The sequence below is a fragment of the Ochlerotatus camptorhynchus genome, unplaced genomic scaffold (assembly GCF_037179485.1).
Source record: "Ochlerotatus camptorhynchus isolate MF236.1 unplaced genomic scaffold, CSIRO-AGI_Acam_v1.1 ptg000215l, whole genome shotgun sequence".
NCBI lineage: Eukaryota > Metazoa > Arthropoda > Insecta > Diptera > Culicidae > Ochlerotatus > Ochlerotatus camptorhynchus.
Window position 1 is genome coordinate 552,559 of NW_027040705.1, and position 21,663 is coordinate 574,221.

At 37.9% G+C, this 21,663-nt stretch overlaps 2 protein-coding genes across 5 annotated transcripts in view; one reads left to right on the forward strand and one right to left on the reverse strand.

The window, feature by feature from the left end:
• Positions 1–20,312, forward strand: part of LOC135703547 (uncharacterized) — a 41,526-nt gene extending 21,214 nt beyond the window's left edge. The window contains exons 4-6 of the mRNA XM_065224790.1: positions 676–769; positions 17,852–18,101; positions 19,935–20,312. Of these exons, the coding sequence (XP_065080862.1) occupies positions 676–769; positions 17,852–18,101; positions 19,935–20,312 (722 nt within the window). The remainder of the gene's footprint in view (positions 1–675; positions 770–17,851; positions 18,102–19,934) is intronic.
• LOC135703520 (mucin-2) overlaps positions 1–21,663 on the reverse strand; it is a 315,489-nt gene that overhangs the window by 189,483 nt on the left and 104,343 nt on the right. The gene's annotated exons all lie outside the window — the stretch shown is intronic.

A 21,663-nucleotide genomic window follows, 5' to 3' on the forward strand; every position in this document is an offset into this window, starting at 1 on the left:
GGGGCATACGACTGAGGTTTCAAAACACTGCCAACTATCGTCGTATTTCCCCTCGGGCGAGGTTCATGGTTGTTTTACGCAGCGCAGTGTTGACACTAGCTCATCATCACAAAAAAAAAGTTTCGCTAAAATCAACAGCACTGTAGTGAAGAGAAATTACGGGCGTTGAGAGGAAGTAGTTCCTTTCTCTTGACGCACACATTGTATAATTATGAGGTACAGTGATGATCAATGAAAAACCGCTTAGAAGATGATTCGACTGTGGGAATTCCCTGCGTAACAAACAAATTTAATTTAATCCCATAGCTGGAAAGCAATACTAGAAATCACGTATTGCCCGACTAAGCGTCCGAAAATAAAATATAAAACTCCCGATTACTATCAGGGTATGCAAATACCTCGTGCAAATGCCTACACACACTCAACTCGCTCACGCTTCGATGCTCGACGAGTGCGGAAATTTGCATTTGCACGTCCGAACCAATCGAATGCCAAGAGATATCTACTGTTCCCGGATGGGGCGCTCCAACTAAGCTTCGGCGAAGGGAGGCGCTTAGAAATTCCACACGATCAAGTGCTCGGTCAACTAGATAAGCGCAGAATCGTGTGCTTTCCTCGCTTGGCCGACTTGCGGTAAACTGTAACACTTGACTAGCCCCTCTACACTACTTATAGACGAGAGTGCGCTGCCGACGACTCCGCCACCGCCACCGCCGCGGACCGGCATCACTAACGGGATTCTACATCAAACGTTGGAGTGTGCGGTTTCGTGAGTGTGATGAAGTCATACCTTACAGATGTTTTACTGCGCCGACACCAACCGACCAGTGCGGTTTAGCTAAATACATTCACTCGTGTCCTACAAAATTAAAAACATGTGTAGGAATGTAATGATGGTCGAGGATGAATCGACGTTTTTGGGCAGTTGATTTATAGGAAAAGTAGCTGCACTTCTTATCGAGCAGTATAGAATGGAAAGTCTATCCAAATAATCGTTCAACTAGATAAATATAACCTCAAAACATACAATAGCATTACCCAATTCCGTTCAAGATAAATATACGAGATTTGAGCTAAACATAAACACTCTCATTAACTTAATGTCCCTTTGTTGTGTTCCATCCCGTCGTCATCAATCCGCTTAGTAGAAAGGGCAACATTTCCGTGTAAGTTCCTAGATCTCACCGCGGCGACGACGTCTTCGTTAAGTCGAACATTGTTGCTACACTAATAGTGCCACTTACAGAGTGTAATTTGGTCACCTTTCTTCTCTCGTGCGTTCCTCGACCTTTTCTCCATCTACGGTAAAACTGGACTGTAGGAAATGGAATAACTTCACCCCCTCCGGGTGCCCCACAAGCACCACCGCTATTTTCCCACTAGGAAAACAATCCCAACCAAGTGTAAGCGAATGAGCGACTTGGGCCACTAACATAACAACAAGCGACGAACCGGAAAACACCTCGAACCTTCTTCGACCGTGGTAAATCTCCACTCAGGAAAAAACAAAACTTTCCTCGAACTCTTTAAGGTACATGCAGCGGCTTTGAGTGGCATTATTTTGTTCGACCGACGGCTGATTTCAAGTCGCGAGCGAGCAGCAAGTCGAAAGAGGAAAAGCAACAATTAAAGTCAAAAAAGTTCGCCTTAATTTTTGTGTGAGTTAAATGTATGCTACCCTCTTCTCTGGTCCAAATTAAGTGGTGGAAGCAAAAGAAATCGGTTCACTTCCTGCGAGTACTTGTTGTGCTAAAAAAAATGGGAAACTGTGCAGTTTCTAACATTTAAGATCGGTTTCTTGTGAAAGCATCCTTCAACATCCTTCCTACAGGGACAAATAAATTCGAATTTCCGATGTTGCAAAGATCACAACAGACAACAGAGAGCATACCATGCCTAACATCATGCCAGATATGGACAATCACGGATGGTCTTTGCGCCCGTCCACTGTCGACAGCCACACAATGTTCATTAATTATTTTGTTCAAAATGCTAACAACGGAAGGTTAACGAGGTGCCAAATGGCTTAACTTTGGCAGTCAGTCATTGACTGGTTCGCCGTCGTCATTCGGCTCGATGTGAAACACGACGGACGTGATCGATTAGCATCCATCGATCGATTGTTGGTGCAATTGGTAGTTTTAAAATCGGCAAAGTAGTCGGGACCTCAAAGTGTGGTTATTGCAAACGTCCCTCTTCTAGAAGTAAAAGGTCAGACGTGTCAAATTCCCGTTTGGTGGTTGAGGTTAAGCGGGTATAGTTATGTTTTAGGAAATTTCAGTATAAGCAATTGAGTAGCTAATTAGTGAACTCCTGGCGATGCAAGATTATGGACAATAGGTTATAAATGAACGCTTACATTACATCGTAGCGTAATGCTTCAAATGCCGGACGGTTCATTGATTCGGAAATTTCATTTTTAATTAATCAATACGTGTAGTTTTCAACATACATAACATGTGTGATGATTCTAAACGATGACTTAATGATGTTAAAATGGACGTGCTATTTTGATCATGGTAGGCATTGATAATCAACTTTTAAAAGTGTTCGGATTTTGATGCTTTACGGTATCACTTGGTCGGCCCCTCTTATCTTGACGGATAAGGGCAACTTACCAATAAGGGCTACTTGTAGATGGCGCTTCAGTTGCTTTGTTGTGGTTTTGTGATTCAAACACACATAAACTGCTGTAACTTTTTGACTATTATATCAAATGACTTGAAATTTTCAGTGGGTATTTTGTTTAGTCCATAATGTATACATGTAATTTTAATGAAAGTCTGAGAGGTACTTTATCTCGAGTAATAGGTATGAGAACAACATGCAGCCTAAACAATATTGTACAGCCTCAGTGGAAAGAAGAAAGGAAATTCTTTTCTCATTGTTACTATTGACTCGTGGAATCAAATCATTTTTTTGTTTTTCAAATATTATGTTTCAAAATTTCGGCTCATATTGTCTAAAAATCTAAACCCTTAAAAAAATGAAAAATCAATTAATTTACACAAACCAAAGACAGTATAATCTATCACACGTTAAAGATTCATAATTCGTTAATAAATTGGACAAGGAATTTTTAAAACACCATTTAGTTTTCTTGATTAAAACCCAAGTGGCATTTGAACCATAACATATGTTTTGCTTGTTCAGAACTCTCTAAAGAATCTTCTCTTGAAATTTAAGGTTATTTGGTATAATTTTTAAGGTTATTTGGTAAGATTTTTATAAGTGTGACATTTTTATCGAATACACCATTTAATCCAGATAATTTGTGAGCTACGAAACAGTTCGGTAAAAGTTGTTCAGTTAACCCCATTTAATAATTAAAAAAAAAATGTCGATTTTATTGATTTCTTACGGATAACGGTCACTTGAAATTGTACCGATTTTTCAGCTGTACAAAAACCCGGTAAAATTTTAACAACTTCGATGATCTCAATTCAGTGTGTAATTGGTCTACTGGTTGTTATGTGTTGTGCTTTATATAATGTTAAGAGTTCAGTCTGTTTAACCTTATTCTTATTGATTATCTCCAAAATTCACTTAAGTAAGCCTCCGTAATTCTGGATTCCCGTGAAAAAATTCTTGGAATATTCCTTATAATTCTGTTGACACATTCTTCAGAATAAGCTTGAAGCACCCTCTCACCCGTATGCTTTGAATTTTACTGAAACCTATTAAGTTCTGTGGGGTATTTTATCTCGCGTAGTTATGATAACATGCTGTCTAAACAATATTGTATAGTCTCAAATCTGAAATCAGCGGCGATGCAAGGAAATTCTTTCGTTATTTGCTATTTCTTTTTTATGGCTTTCTCAGTCTAGGATAATCCAATCGGCCAATTATGTGGCAGGGAAATGCATAACTGACCGTTTGGATTACCCTAGACTGAGAACGTAATAAAAAATGAAAGCTCCCTACATACCAGTCGAACATCCTATTAAATTGTTACTATTGACTCATGAAACCAAATCATTTTTTTGTCAGATATTATATTTCTAAATATTGTGCAGTTAGTCAGAAATTACACTTTAAAATTCCGGCTCATTTTGTCTAAAAAAAACTAGCAGATGCGTAGAAATATTTCTAATCGATTGGTGATAAAATTATTGAAATTGGTCCAGGGGCAGCTGAGTTATTAACGTTCAATATCTTTCATAATGTTGTTACATGTTCCATTTTCGGTTTTCACAAAGTTTACCCCCATATAGAAATCACAGACGTAGTCCTACGTCAAAAAAAAATCAAATAAGTGATGCCTTTTATTGCTCTAAATTTACAATTTTGTGGAAGTGATAAAATGTACAACTTTTAACTGTTCCTCAAAATCCGCTCCAAATCAACATTTTTGCTGGTGCTGTGTCCTGTCAAATGTACACATTTTACTTAATTTTGGGTCGCTAAATCTGAATCTGGAATCAGATTATGTTACGGGGAGACTCCTGTTGAAATATCTATGTATATCTAATAGAGTTGGTCATCGTTATATGGAAAAAAAAACGCAAAGTTTACCTCACCAATCGAGAACAACTCTTTTTTGGTTCCATTTGGAGTCCCAAACAACTGTGCAAAGTTTGGGGACGATTGGTTGTAACTCGGCTTTCCGCATTGCGTTTAAAATTAGTATGGAAATTATTTAGTATGGAAAAACCAAATTTTTATCCCTAGAGACCACAAATATAGTCCAGGAATTGCCTAACAACTTTGCTAAAGGAAGTACGAAGCTATAATGTACCTAAAAAAAGGTATAAATATTCAAATATTTATGGTTTGAATTAAACACCAAAAATCCCTTTTTCTGCCAACACTGCCGGTGTACCAATGGGAGTCAGATTCCAAACTGAAATATTTTCGGAGTTTCTTATCTTATCGATTTGGTATGCTCAGGATGAATTCTTCAAAAGCATTTGCTCAATCTCATAAGCGTAGTTAGAGAGCGAGAGGGGGGGGGGGTATATAAGTAGTTTTAAAACGAAAATTGTTGTAGTTTAAATATTTAATATCCACTTGTCCGTTCATTTGTTAGTGAGGAGATTTTGTTTGAATTACACTAGTTTACAAAACAACATAAAAAGTGTGAACTTTAGTGGTTGACCAACGTTTCTAATGCAAAATCCTACGCTGAATTCAATGCCGTGGTCAGAAAAAATTAAAGTAGAGCCATTTTTGAGATATACAAAAATTTTGATTTTTTGAATTTTGGACAAAAGTACGATTACTAAAATGTCAATATCTTTAGAACTAGAGCACCAATTTTAAATCTTTTTTTATGAAAGTGAAGCTAAATAAATTTGCTATCGTTCACTAGAATATTATGTCTTAATTAAAAATTTAATTTTCTTTCTTTTTTTTATATAATGCGTTTATTTTTCCAGGCTCATTTGCCGTAGCTTTGCGGAGCCGATATTCATTGTTAAGATTACAAAGTTTCTTAAAACTAACGTTAGTAGAGCGGGGGCCGATTACTCGCGGCTATCTCGAGGTTAGGGGTAACAAATTTTAACAAATGGATGGCAGGGTAGGGATTGAGAACACAAGGTTTGGAGATCAATGTGCTCTTGATCTCGAACTAAGCGACCAACTGATGAAAAAGACAAACATGGGGGTACACCGATGGTCAGCTAACAACTTGGGGGAACACAAGATGACACTAACTACTAAATCCTCAGATCGATCCGTTTTAAAAACACATAAATTAAATTAAAATATTCGAGATCTCGGCTCGCCAAGATGTCTCTAACGGACCGCAAAGGTTGTTTTCCTCGGGCCCTGAGGGATGCGGATAACTCGGATCTAGCAACACAATGTAAAGTGCATGACCAAAGCACGTGGTTGATATCGTGATAGCCACTACCACAAGCGCACTAAAAATTAATTTTGAAGTCATTTAAAAATTTACAGCATTTTTTTTTTATTTTTCCTGCGAATTTTCCATAAAAATCTTGTTTTAATCAACATTTTTAATGGGATAAAAAGATTCAAAAAATCATTCCATAATTTATTCTTAAAGTCCATTAAAAACTGACTGGAGAAAATGAGCCTTTAATGGATGAAATCGGTTGGAAATTGTCGAAGTTATGAAATTTTTTGTTAAATCATGGAAATTGAATGTTCCAAGATTGGCCGTTGTCCCGCTCCTAGGTTCATGCACCACTTCCAGTAAGCCTTTCTGCGGACGTGTACGCATACGGTGCATTTCACTAACACTACCAGCTGTCACGCAAAATTAAATGGGATATTTTCAACAATATAATTTACGCTAGTGTTTGTGAGACCGCTCGGCGAGAACCTAACGCAACCAACTCAATTTGACAGCTTTCTTTCTTTAACATTGCTTAACGATGTATACGACAAAACGTGAATTCAAGTGTAAAAATGATCCTCAAAAGTTTTGTTACGCGTGTGGCAACTTTATATATTCAAAAATTTCGTCAAAGCGTTGCAAAAAGAAGGGCCGGCATTCCAGTAGGGTAAATGTTGGCTTCGGCACCCATTGACTGTTTTCGGCAACCAAAATTTAAACGTTAATTTCACTATGTTTTCCCATCAACGCACTTCCCTGAATGTGTCCAAACGATTGTTTAGCCTTTCAGCTTCAATCTGATTATATTTGAACGATCGAGCAATCCAGTAATGCTACATTTTTCTTCAAATAAAGCATACGCACTACAAAATGAGGTTGATTTCGAGTTGCCGATAATAGAACAGCTGGTTAACACGCAGTTCTAATGGGAAGGTTGCCGAAGAAAAAGAGACTGCCGACAATAGTCACACTCACCTGAGAAGTTTGGAGCGTTGTAAAAACGCTTTCAAAACGTTTTGAAAAATTCTGTCGATTGGAATGGATAGAGAAGCAAGCAGCAGATGAATGTAAACAAACAGACACATCATATATGTGCGTGACGCTGAGAAAATGCTAGTAGAAGTGCAGACGCTGCTTAGATTGACGAGAATACGTAAATTCCCCTACTTGAAATCAGTATTTCCAAATTTATCTGACGCAAAGATAAAGGAAGGTGTATTTGTTGGCCCACAGATCAAAAAACTGCTCAATGATTCCGCATTCAATACAGTTTTGACACCAGATGAGGAAGAAGCGTGGAAATCGTTCCAGCGTGTTGTCACAACCTTTTTAGGAAATTTCAGAAGCCCAGATTATGAGGAAGCCGTCGATGAATTGCTCAAAAATCATGAGAAAATGGGTATAAATCAAAAATATTGTGTTTGTTACATATAATTAATTTCAAATCCTTTTATTTCACTGAACACAGATGTGAATATGTCTTTGAAGATACATTTCCTACATTCTCACATGGATTTTTTCCCGGAAAATCTTGGTGACGAGAGTGATGAGCACGGCAAACATTTTCACCAACAAATGAAGATGATGGAACGTCGTTACCAAGGGTTTTGGGATGAAGCAATGATGGGTGACTATTGTTGGTTTCTGATTCGAGAAACAAGTTCAAAACATCGAAGACAAAGTCATTCGATTCTCAATCATTTTTAATAATACCTAAATAAATTTCTTTTGTATCAACTCGGTTTTAAATCCTGATATGCCTTAATCAAATTGATATGTAGAGAAAAGAATCTCCCATGAAAACTTTACATGCGATTTGGATGCTTACAACGACACCTAGAAAACGAACTCTAAAGCTGTTGTATTTCAGCAACATTTTTAAGTGTTTTACAAAAATGCTCATAGCTTCGACAATTTCCAACCGATTTCATCCATTAAAGGCTCATTTTCTCCGGTTTTGAATGGACTTTAAGAATAATTTATGGAATGATTTTTTGAATCTTTTTATCCCATTAAAAATGTTGATTAAAACAAGATTTTTATGGAAAATTCGCAGGAAAAATAAAAAAAAAATGCTGTAAATTTTTAAATTACTTCAAAATTAAATTTTTAATTAAGGCATAATATTCTAGTGAACGATAGCAAATTTATTTAGCTTCATTTTCATAAAAAAAGATTTAAAATTGGTGCACTAGTTCCAAAGATATTGATATTTTAGTAATCGTACTTTTGTCCAAAATTAAAAAATCAAAATTTTTGTATATCTCAAAAATGGCTCTACTTTAATTTTTTCTGACCACGGCATTGAATTCAGCGTAGGATTTTGCATTGGAAATGATCATCACCTTACCGAGTTCAAAAATGCTGTAAACTAGTGTTATTAGTACAACTGCTATATTATTTCTATCTAAAGCTTTTATTTGAAATATTGAACTGCCATTCGGGCCACCCACATATAGAAAACACAGAAGTAGTCGTACGTCAAAAACCAAAAGTAGGAGAAAACGGAAACTTTCTTCACCAGTTTCGTCTCAGACACAGGGACAGTCGGATTTCACATGTTGGGCTAACTTTAAGTGGGCTACGTTTCAGTTGGGCTCCCAAGTCAAACGTCATTTCTAATAGTGCTGATTCCTTTTCGAAATTTCGACCGGCTTCATGCAAAAACCGGCAAACGAGTGGAGTAATGATACAGATTATTTCAATGCGATACAACGAGTTGCTTCCTTGATGATTTCAACGACCCGAGACCTAGTTCAACAGCAGTATTTACTACAGGAGATAGAACAGCATCGAATAGAGTACCTTAAGAAATCGTGGAATATATTATAATGAAATATAATCATGACATTTGTGTGAATACATCTGACATTGTATATTGCACCAAAAAAGTAGGGAAGCGGATGGGGGTACTCGCTTTCAAACTGCTCTTATGAGATTGAGCATATGTTTTTGAATAACCCATCAAAACAACTCGAGAGATGGGAAACTCCAAAGTTATTTTAGTCTTTATCTTTACTTTCATTGATATATGTGAGGGGCGGAAAGGATACAGGAAGTCCCCCATATCTAACTACGCCTATTAAATGTAGCACATGTTTTTGAATACATCTGAACATATCAACTTGACAAGTTCAGAAACACCGAAGTTATTGCAGTTGAAGCTTTACTTCCATTTATATGAGTGAGGGGGCGGGTATAGTTAGCCCCCCCCCTCTCATCTCTTAATACGTCTATGAGATTGAAAAATTGTTTTTGAATAATTCATCTGACGATACCAAATCGATAATAAGATAAGAAACTCCGAAGTTATTTCAGTTTGAAACTTTACTTCTATTGATATGAGTGACATCCCCCCCCCCCCCTCTCCGACTACGCATATGAGATTGATCTACTGTTTTTAAATATTTCATCTGAACATACCAAACCGATAAAATAATCAATGCGTGGTTTGTACAAAATTGTGATCCCTAGTAATAAAGATGCAAAAAAGTAGGTTTTCACATACTAATTTCCATACAAATTTCAAACGCAATGCGGAAAGCCGGGCTACAACCAATCGTCCCCAAATTTTGCATAGTTGTTTGGGACGCCAAATGGAACCCAAAAAACATTGTTCTGAAAAAATGATCATGATGACCCCTCCTAATATCTATGAAATATCTAAATATATGTTGAAATATAACTTTCTTAGAACCTTAGAATAAATGCACTCACTTCGAGGTTTTCAGTATGATATAAAGCAACATATAAGAGTGGTGTTGAGTACTTGGTACTGATGAAGTCTGCAAGTAGTAGACGAAATACGCGTATCTGTCAAAAGATAAGCAATAATAACGGAATTTAAAGGAAATACGAGAACCAGTCCAAGGCTGGAAGTCTCGTTCATAAAGAAAACTAAACTAAACTTTAAAGGGAATAAACCAACTCACTCAAAGCTCTTCATAACATATATTATTTATTTTCGAAAATTTTCAGCCCAAAATATTAATTTTTTCGCTATTAGTAGGGTTTAGATTTTGACGTAGGACTACATCTGTGATTTCTATATGGGGGAACACTTTGTGAAAACCGAAAATGGAACATGTAACACAATTATTAAAGATTTTGAACGTTAATAACTCAGCTGCCCCTGGACCAATTTCAATAATATTATCTCCAATCGATCAGTTATATTTCTACGCATCTGTTAATTTAAGACTTTATCATTTTTCAAAATGTCACTATTGAAAATTGCACGAATGTGCAACTGTTGCTATAATAATTAAAATTATCACCGATTGCAGGCGAAAAACGATTTCCCTAACACAGATTTCAAAGTTGAATTCCAACCCGTGTCACCAAACGGTGTTTATTCAATCACCGCGTAAGTGCTGGTGTTTTCCAGAACACAATGAGTATAAATAGAGAGAATCCCGCTCAAATTCCTTTTCCTACACAAAATACAAGCTCCTGCTGCACAATTAAGATTTATTATATAAGACCACTTAGTCCTACGTCACCATTGCGTACAACCCCATAGGGCTATCCCTTGTAGTTTTAAATACTATTTGATATTACTTTACAAAACACTGAATTAATTATTTCATAACAATATCATACAACATAATGGTTAACAAGCGTAAATTAAACGGTGTAGCAATCAACTTCACCCCAATGATCAACTTCACACCGGTTTACGGTACTCAATCCTTTTCGAGTGTTTGTCATTAATGTTTCCGTAAAATTAACACTCTCAGCAATAGATTCCGTGCTCAAATGGATGAAAGTAGGGGAAATGGATGTAATGTCGGCCTAAATGCCCCTAATTTGGGCCCATACATAAATTCAGCAATCGAAAAAAAAATTCAATAGCAACCAAAAATATCAATTAGCATCGTTCCAATGACGCGTTCATCTAGATAAAATTGATAAATAGCAGATTTTTAGCGATGGGTCCAATCTTAGATCCATAGACCCACGTTAGAGCCATTTCCCCTATAACAAACTTATCTAAAGCATCTCGTCAAAATCGAGATACAATGAAAAATACATCAGTGCGCAATCATTAGAAACCGCGTAAACATTGTGGCACGTTAATATGAAAGAGTTAAGAACTCCTAGCTTGACAAAATAAGCTAAATTCTAAGAGAAATTTTCGAGACATTAAATTTAAAATTTTAATTGACAGAATTCGATCAATATAAGCATATTAACACATTTTAAGGTTCCAATCAAATTCACGGTTTTTTCCATTTTTTTTTTTCTCTCGATTCCCAGTTAATTGCAGATTTTCTGGTTTAGTGGCCACCATAAAAAACTGTCTCACTGTCTACTACTTTCCCCTATATGGGAAACAATTATCGTAAATGGGATAATATGAAATGATATTTTCTATTTCTGGACTTCAAATCAAGATCATCAAGACTAACATTTGAAAAAAAGAGTAAATCCAAAATGACCATATAAAGGGTGTCCACGATGAAATTGCCACACACAAAATTGATTCGCAAAATTCGAGTTTTCATCCGATTGCCATCAAATTTTCAGGGATTGAGAAATAACTATTAAACTTCATTTTACCATTTTACTCGTATTTTATTTACAGTCCATACGCAAATGCCCGCACCTTGGCCTTAACCCCGGCCATAAGATTCTGCACAACCTGTGAATCAACCGTTTTTTGCATGTAAACCCATACTTTCTTCAGTTCCTCGACTGTCTTTACTACCTTAGGTCGTTTAAGAAGGTGCTGCTTCATAATCACCCAGTACTTCTCGATGGGGCGGAGCTCCGGAGTGTTGGGAGGGTTGAACATTTTCGGCACGAAATTGACCTTATTGTCCGCACGTCCTTGCAGTAGTGGCATGAGGCCAAATCCGGCCAGAAGATTGTTGGGACGTTGTGGGCCTTCAGGAGAGGAAGCAGCCGCTTCTGGAGGCACTCTTTTATGTACACCTGTCCGTTCATCGTGTCCTGGGTCACGAAAGGTGCACTCCGCTTCCCGCACGTGCAGATGGCTTGCCAAACCAGGAATTTCTTCGTAAATTTGGACATCTTCTGAGTGCGGACATGCTCCGGAACGCTGAACTTATCCTTGGCCGTGAAAAACAGGTTGCCGGGGATCTGTTTGAAGTCGGCCTTCACATATGTTTCGTCGTCCATGATGCAGCATTCAACTTTCGTCAGCATGTTGAGGTACAACTTCCTGGCACGGGTTTTGGCGGACTTGTTCTGCTTCTCGTCGCGATTAGGGGCCTTTTGTACCTTGAACGTTCGAAGCCCAGCCTTAGTTTTGGCCTTCTGGACAAAACTTCGGCTTAGGTGCAGCTTCTTAGCCACATCCCTAACGGAGGCGTTCGGATTTCGGTTGAAGGCCCCAACTACGCGGTTGTGATTTTTGGTGTTGTACGGAATACTTTTTCCTTCACTTCTGGGCTTCCGATCGGTGGTCAACAGTTCCTCGAACCGCTTAATCACTCGCGACACCGTGGAATTCGCGATTCCCAACGTTTTAGCGATGGAACGATGCGAGAGATCCTTGTTCTCGTGATGAATGCGCAAGATTTTATCACGCACGAGCTGTTCTTTCGACTCCATTTCCGCGAGTTTTGATCACAGGACTTTAAAACTTGCAGGATGTAAATAATGCACTATGAACTAAATCCACCCAAATTTTCATTAAATTCTACCCAACGGTTAAAAAGTTAGAGCAATTTCATAGTGTGGCAATTTCATCGTGGACACCCTTGAAAATCTCTTCCGAATTTTGATGACCTAAAAATAATCCTATTTCACAACTTTCCATTTTCTGGATGATTTTATAAGCTTGACATATAGTTAATAGTGCAATCTATCATCATGCATAACTAAAAACTCAAAAAGTTTTCTTTGTCGTGAAATTGAGAATAAAACATCCATCATTTGAACTGCCAACACTGGTGATACGCCGTGGAAATACACCCTCGGGATTTTTTTGTTTGTTGTTCCACCTTGGTTCTTCGTTCGCAAATTTTGTAAAAGTGGAATTACGCCCGGAGATGTTTTGGTCTTCTTTTTGTTCGTTGTTTACACGTGAAATATCAATCGGATGCATTTCAAATGAATCGGATGTGACTAGATACTACAGAATCAGTACGTTTGGCATATTAAAACAATATAATTCGTAGTTCTGGTGCAATGCAATGCAAATGCATAATAGAGTTGAAAGTTGGAAATACGCCATGTAAGAAGAAACATTTTTGATGATTTGAAGTGATATTTTCTTCTACTTTTTCGTGTTTATCGAGTAGTTTGTGAACTGTTCTCTCTATATGTGTCAAAATATGGTTTGTTTACATTTTGGGGTTACGCTCTTTTCAAATGTTGGTCTAGCATTCTACAGAACTAAAATAATGAAATTGATCGATATTTATCGAGCTGAACTATTATGGGTTTTATATTTTTTTTAGCTGAGGCCATTTTCAAATGCAATTCGTGTCTTTCAAACATGCTATGCAGCTCCGAAGACCACATTTTAAACTTCTCCACTACCAAATAATCATCGAAAATGTCAGACCATTGAATGCCCATTGTCAATGTGATACTAGCAAATGTTGACTAGTTTTATTATTTACCCCTACGTCTTTTATCAAACAACTAAGAGAAGTGTATAAATTATGGTACTAGTGCCACCTTGTGTTTTAAATAACTATATCCATATTTTTAAATCTAGGCATTTACCACAGCATTGAGATCAACTTCTTGTAGATGGAATTTTGATTACAGGATATTTAGTGCCATAACTGGTACACTTCCCCAAAACCACACAACTGTCATGTCGAAACTGTATGCCGAATTATTTTGGGGCCCGTTAGAGACAAATTTTGATTAATTTTCAAAACATGCCTGCGTTAAAAGCATTTATATAATGGATTTATCATGATTTTTGCGGTACGTTTATCTGTGCCTATAACGCACATCGAAAACCAAATCATGTGTATTCATAATTTCAAACATCCATCTAACCGTGAATAACAACCGAACTTTACTTTACACAAATATCCATGATGTCGTTTCAGCACATTGAACTCGACGTTTTCTTCAGGCAGTACCCCAACAGTATGACAAATTCAATTGATCATATGTAATCTTTATAAATTGAGCAAAACACCTCAAAGGCCAAAGTTCAACACTTTTGCTCAGCGCTCAAATTGGCCAAACCCATCGATGTGTCATTCCCTTAATCAATGAAACTCGATCCCACCTATCAAAGCCGATATCCTTCGCAGTGTCAACGCGCGTGTGGCGCACGATCGAGTCATATCAAGGATGCCGGATTGGAAGTGTCGATGATTTGGGGCTCCGAGATACATGCCCAAATATGTCGATGAATTCGACTGTGATCCACGCGATCAAATCCACTCTATAATGGCGAAACGCCGCACTGTAGCAAACCAGCAACGACGCTATTTTTTGCGCCACTTTGAATGGCAAAAATTGCACCGTACACTATCGAGCGTTCTCGATACGACGATGATTAATGTACTATCAATTACAGCACGTGATTAAGTTAGTTACGGCGCCCATCGGTTTTTTCTATTTTTGGGACGACCGGATCACACCATTATCGCTTTGACCGGTTCAGCGATTGACAGGTCGTTGCAACTTTAAGCCTCTTCCAAACCGTTCGATAGGTGGACATCGGTTTTCCATTTGCAAGCTCAAGCTGCCACCGATTACCTGTGACATTATCACGTATTCGCGATCGTAGAGCTACACGGAATGGGACTTAGAGAGCGCCATCGATCGTTCGGTGCCATAATAGCTTAATCAATAAAAACAAAATACAAAAGTGAGAGACTTGATTCACAGCACCCTACAGCGGGACGTGACTACCACCGACCGCCGCCACCGTGTTGACGACGACCATGCCCAACACCGCACCGGTGCGGCTAGGTGGCTTTTATGACTTGTAGTTCTTTCTAATTTTCATTTTTATTGGATCTTAATTAAATACAACATGGCACTTTAAAAGCGCTCAAACGTGAGCCACCGGCAAAATTTCGCAACCGGCTAAGCCAATATTGATTGGCGCGCTAAGTGTGGTAGTCGCACCGTGGTTGATGATTCGGTGGAAGGAGGTTCGAGCGTCTTAGAGGCGCCATATAGCAGCTAGATGGCTTTTAGCGCGCTTGCTCGAAATTAACGATATATTGTTTGCAGGCAATCGACCAACGGATGAGACTTTTATTGGAGAAATTTCGAACTTCTCACCTACTTTGCAGATAATTTTATAGGGAGAAAGCTTTGAAATGGCGAGTCCTTGGGAAATGAGAAGAATTTCGCTTATAAGTGCCCGTCTCCAGCTCACGACTATATATCGCTATCGAATTCAATTTTTCATCTCCTGACGGCTAACAAGGCAACAACAATCACGGGCTGATTTGCCCACGATAATGGTAGACATGGTCGTTGTCGCGTCAGCTATCATTACCTGTACGACCTGATATTCTCAAAGGCCACCACCAGCTCAGAAACTCTGCTGATCAACTCGTCTGCCTCAGTGTCGGACACTGACTGTAGGCGAGCAGCACTTTTTGCTCCCCAAAACAACCAGCCACCAACCAACCAACCGCGGTACGTTGCAACTGAATGATCACAAATTGAAAACCCGATCCGCGTTCGAAGTGACCATGACTCATTTACAAAATTCACCACGGCTGCTGCAGCCCCATGGCCTTTCGGTCCACGACTATAGAGTGGACGGCGACGAAGACGGCGTCATCCGCTTGAGATAATACTTTCGCTTCTTATTACAGATCCCGGGCGATCACGATCAACGGTGTATGTGAGAGGGTGTGCGTGTATGTTGGTTGACCATAACCGTTGGGTTCTTTTTTAATTCGTTGCACGATATTTGTGATCGAACGGTTGGCTAGTTTTAATCTACTATTGTAGTAGGTTTTGGTACGTGCACCAGGTTACACCCGACCGTCTAGGTGGTGGTAGTTTCCTATGCGATACCACTGATGGGGTAATTTGATCTACTCCAGTTCTTTCGATATCCAATTCAGATTGAAAGTGAACGGACGGACGCGGCTTTGGTGTAACGGTTGGAGGAGTTTATGAAAATTCATATCATCGTAGAAGGCTGAACTTGATTTGGTGCTGCATTATGAATTTCATTGAAGACTTGACGGATCATCAATAACGGTTCCGTATTTGAGACATCTCGAAAAACGAGGCATTTAAAAAAAAAACGATCAGTACATCATCCTTTGCACCATTCTTCAATGATGTTCATATGGCTGTATGATGTAAGGCAGCGTTTTTCAATCTATGGGTCACGAACCACCGGTGGGTCGCGGGCTGTCCGTAGGTGGAACTTTAAATGTTCACATTGTTATGGCTAGACAAACATTTCAAAAGGTCCTATCTGGCATTTGTAAACAAATCGAATTTAATGCTTTTCTGTACAGTACCGTAGAGTGGTAGAGCTCGCCAACTCTAAGTTTTGTTCAAGAAATTTTAGTTATTTTTTTTTAATAATTACTTTATTTGTACAGGCTCAATCGAATAAACGTTACAGAGCCGAGTTATCCTTTCCGTTATACATTATTGCTGTCTTATATTTAAAGTTAAAGGAACTGGACCGAGTACTCGTGGTTGTCTCGATGTTAGTTGAGATTACATTTTAATTATTAATAGCGAACATTGTAATGCATGATAACAAGTGCATGATCATATATTAGATTCATTATTTAAGTTTACCAATATTTTTAAAAGCATTACATATTGCGTTAAACCATTCCATGGTACATAATAAAGGGTTTGTTTCAATTCCAATAAAATATCAAAAGTTGAAATCAGTTAAATGTACTGAGGTTAACTAAAATCGAGCTTATTTGTATTTTGTAATACTTGTTTATTTTACATTCATTATATTTTATATATTGCATGATTAGTATATTATTTTTATTTCAAATACTTAAAATCTCATTATATCATTAGAACTATAATTTTCATTTACAGAAAATAGTTGTCCTGCAGATCCTCAAGGACCGGAAGGTGTATCAAATAGCAAATCATTGTTATTTACATTTTATTTTATTATAATATAATATGATCTATGGTTATTAGAATTTGGATCACCCAGAGAATAAATTGAATATCATCATATGTTTTTAAATTGTTTTACCTTTGCAGAGTTTTACTATTTCAAGAATTATTCATTTATTTATTTATTTATTTATTTATTTCGTCAACCAACGTAGACTTTGACACTTGTTTTTAAAACTCTTGTATGCTCAAATAACCTCGATTATTTAGCAAATTGATTCTTTACTTAAATTGTGGATTCCTTAAATAGGCAAAGTTGAGTTCAATCATACCATGCAATTAAAATATTCATATATAGCTTGAGTTTAAAGAAATTGAGGGACTCAAATCGAGGTTGTTTGTATTTTGTTTTATTTTATTAATTATATATCGACGAGATGGATCCGGAATTTTGACGTCTGTGTTTTAGGGAGATACCTGCGATGGGTCGAAGAAAGTCTACGAGTAGGCCAGTTGCTGTTGGTACAGCTCCACTTGGTTATTTGAGTGAGATCATTCATTTTTATTTATTTATACAGTAACCCCTCCCTATCGTTAGGACGTCAATTCCGCTTATCGTTTACCAAAACGAACCCTGCTGCAAACCCTACCCTCTTATCCAACATCCCAGTGATTCCTCGTGGAAGTGCAGAGGATTTCTCGGCTTCCATCAAAGCGAGTGTCACGTCAACACATTCCTACCCATTCCTTTCTTGACCTGCGTTAGGGCGCGGCCGGCGCTGGTATTGCCTAGTTTGAGATCACCATTTTTACACATTGAGGATGATTGCTAGTCCCAAGCATCGTCTATTGGTTCTCTGTGTAAGTACAGCTGATATGGCAATACCTGAGTAGCAACCGTGGGCGGTCAATCATGCTCATGCTGATGCTCAGAAATTTTACTTATTAATAGCCAGAAAATTATAAAATATGTGAAAAAACGTTCAATTTGAAAATTTTATTGGACGTCAAACGTGTTTCATGTAGAATAGAAAAACGACCAACTTCAGCCGCCCTCACCAAGGGTCACACAGTCGCATATAGCAAGATCCTGGTAGTACGGATCAGTCGTAATGATGGTACTATAGACCAGAGCAGTCTAGATATTTCATCGGATCCCTCGACCTATAGTTCCTTTTTCGGGCCACCCTCCCATTGTCAGACCAACTGCCAATCTCGCAGTCATTCAAGTCGAGACTCTAGTAAAAATGCCAGTACAAGTCCTATGAGCCAATCGGTGAGATCAAGCAAAACTGTATCGTCAGGACGTTCCTTAGAATACGGAAGTGAATAACACTTTTTGACGTAAGACTAAGTCTGTGATTTTTTATACGGGGGTACACTTTGTGAAAACCGAAAATGGAACAGGGAGGGAAGTCGTTGTTTATAAAAGCTGTTACGCCTAATTCCAGCCATATCTAGATATGCTTAAATCTAACATACCATGTACTTTAAGGCAACATTGGGGGTGCAATTTCAAAAACCAAAGTTGGTCGCGTCATGAAGGTGAATCATGGCAAAAAGCAAAGGCAATAGGAAATTATTCCAGACTCTGGACTAAGAAACATTTTCAAGATCCTAAAACGTGGAGATGTTCATGGTTTTATATATGATCGATTTTCAAAATTTTGAGACAAAAAATTTCGTTTCCAAAATCTTTGATCAGTGTTCACTCGGCTGTGTGGTCCTCCTCATTGTTCTTCATCACCAGTTCGTTCAGTCGATGCGTCGTCGACTTTGGAAAGCAACCGTTTCGTGATAAGTGTGTGAGAGACCCTGGATGACCACGTTTTGCGTCCATTGCTGCAATGGAAGCGCTCTGACCTTCGTTGGCGAATCTGCCATACAATGAAACCACTGGAAGCGGCTCCCGTTCTGGTGGAGGAGGCTTTTTGGATAGCGGAAGATAAAATGTTTATTGTGTTGTACCTTTTGACTATAGTTTTAAGATGTATTTTATAGTGAACAAGAATCCTCGGCGCAGTAAAGTTAATTCGGTTGAGCCTTATCAAATAAATTAATAAACAAACAAAAAAAGATCTTGGATATCGTGGATTAACACAGAAGTTTGAGATCCCAGATTTAAAGCTAAAGACCCTGGATTTAGATCCAATAGCAGGATTCTAGAAGAAAAATAGTAACTGTTTCGAACTTAACTAAACTTTCAGAATTCTGTTTAATATTGAAAACTCCAGAATATTAAAAAAAAAATAAAAATTTAAAAAATCATTAACTTTAAAATAGTTGCTACTCTTGGACTTGAAACAATAACTAAGACATAGAATTTATTTTTCAAGATTCTATTAGATTTACTTTGCCAAAACCTCAATAATTCTAATTTTTAGATCGTGGAACTCCTGAATTGAGATCTCAGCCTTGGACAAATTTAATAGATCATTATGGATGGATAAAAAAAATCAAAATTCTGTCATCAAACTCTTTAATTATGAAACACATCTAAAACTAGGCCTGGATAAATTATCAAAATAAATAAGGTATAAGTAGGTATTCAAAATATTTTAAGGATGCAACCAAATTCCCGGCTATTTCCCATTTGTTCTCGATTCTCGGTTAATTGCCGGTTCTCCTGATTTTTCAGGTTCACTTGGCATCCTTTTTGACAAAATGTTCAAAAATTGAATTTGAATTGACGGTTCGATTGAAATTTGACATTGGGATCAGCTTCTACAGACTGAGGCTACAGGCTTAGTCATATTTTTTTATGAACACATTTTTCAAAATTTCTCTGAATCAACATAAGGGTGTATAGAATCAGAGTAGGCATTGTTGTCAGGATAAGTTCATTTGTTTACATCACGGCTTCACCGGAGCAAGCACGTCACGATTCTATCCTGCGCACTCGAAACGAAAATCCCGGTCTATCCGCTCCTGGCAGGTTTAGATCAAATTCCTGGGCAGAAATTTTTTACCTCGGTTGACGGAAGAGTGTAAAATCAAAAAGAGGTCGAAATTCCCCAAAAAGCTCATTTTCTGGCGAGCATTATGCAGTTGTAGACTGAAAATCGAAACTTCCGTTACTTCTGAAACCATGAACCAGCAAATTTACTAGGATGAGAGCCTATGGAAGAGACTACTGCTTTTTCTGGAGCAGCATGAGGTGGATTACCTATTCTGGCCGGACTTGGCAAGCTGCCACTACACAAATTCCACCAAACAGTACAGCGGTGATGGCGTACAGCGATACAGCGAAAATGGCGCCAAGGAGATAATTCCGGCCAATACTCCGGAACTTAGGTCAATTAAGAAATACTGGCCAATTGTGAAGCACATATTGAAGAAAAAGGATGGAACTGCAACTAACCTGAAGGATTTCAAGCAGAAATGGAATTTGGCAGCCAAAAAAGTGGGAACAGGGCTCGTGCAAAAAAGGATGGGCGGTGTACGAAGAAAAGTTCTATCAATGGCCTGTGGTAAGAAGGAAGACTGAAACAATGGTCTAACAATAAGCATAATACCGAAGACAACAAATCAAGAAGACTGACAACTCCTCCATTTTCTCATACGAACGCTATGAGACAGGTACAATCGCATCATCTACCGCTCAAAGGTAAATGCTTCGAACGAATTTTATAGCAAAGATTACATCCTCAGAAGAAAGGTTTGTGTATTTGCTCATTTTTCTATGCGTTGTTTCCACCTTCACTCAAGCGCAGCGCCATTGTATCTGTCGCTTGGATTCTGGCAAAGTTGCTAGTCTTCTTGATTTGTTCTCTTCGATAATACCTACTTATGTATAGCTGTTACATTGAACTATGAAAAATAAAACGCATTTTTAAACCCCAACAAGATTTTCGTGTCCGGATTTTTCCGTGTTCAATAATGTTTGAAAAATATTGAGGGTGGACAAATTGATACTTTGCTCCTATTGAAAATTGTTGGGAGGAGGCCAAAAGGACCTTTGCAAAGTGTATAGGAACGCATGGTAGGGATATTTGAGCCCACACACGAAAAATTGATGTAAATTTAGGTGCTCTGAGATTGACATATACGAGCGTCAATTTTGACATAAAATTAAGTCATTATAGACGCGAAATTCAGCTCAATAAAACGTACTTTCGAACTTTTCAGTCTTGGAGCACTTAATTTTACATGACATCATCTCATCCTTTATGTCAAATATGGATTCCGTCACGTGTATTATTAGGTATTTCTAAGTGTACAAGTTTGCTTTCTTCGAAAAGAAAAAAAAACACTCCTAGCGAAACCATTTCTCTAGCTTGATTCATACGTGTGATGTCTCGCCTCATGTCAAACTATTTGTTAAACGCTCATCTTTTCCGGTTAGACTGGGGGACAGCAATCTCTGTGAATGTGAACAAGGTTACCAGGACGCAGGTGACATTATTTGGTCTTGTGCTGAGCATCGTGGAGTCATATCTGAGCTTAACTATTCCCTTCGGGCACGAGGTAAAGAACCAAATATTCCACTTCGGAGTAGTTTGACTAGACGCGATCTGGAGTGTATGAAACTCACATATGTTTTCTTGAACAATATTAACCTTAAATTGGTTTTGAGTACTTGGCACTGATGAAGTAGTAGACGAAATACGCGTATCTTTCAAAAGATAAGCAATTATAACGGAATTTAAAGGAAATAAACTAGCCCACTCAAAGCTCTTCTTAAATTGTAGTTTGATTAACTTTGTGTTTAGTTTGTATTTTGTGTGTGTGTTTGTTTTAATGGTTGTTTTTTTAATAATTGTGTAACTACACTGCTGATATCTAATTGAATATAAATAATTTCATGTTTAAGGAATAATGAAATACTTGTATCGTAA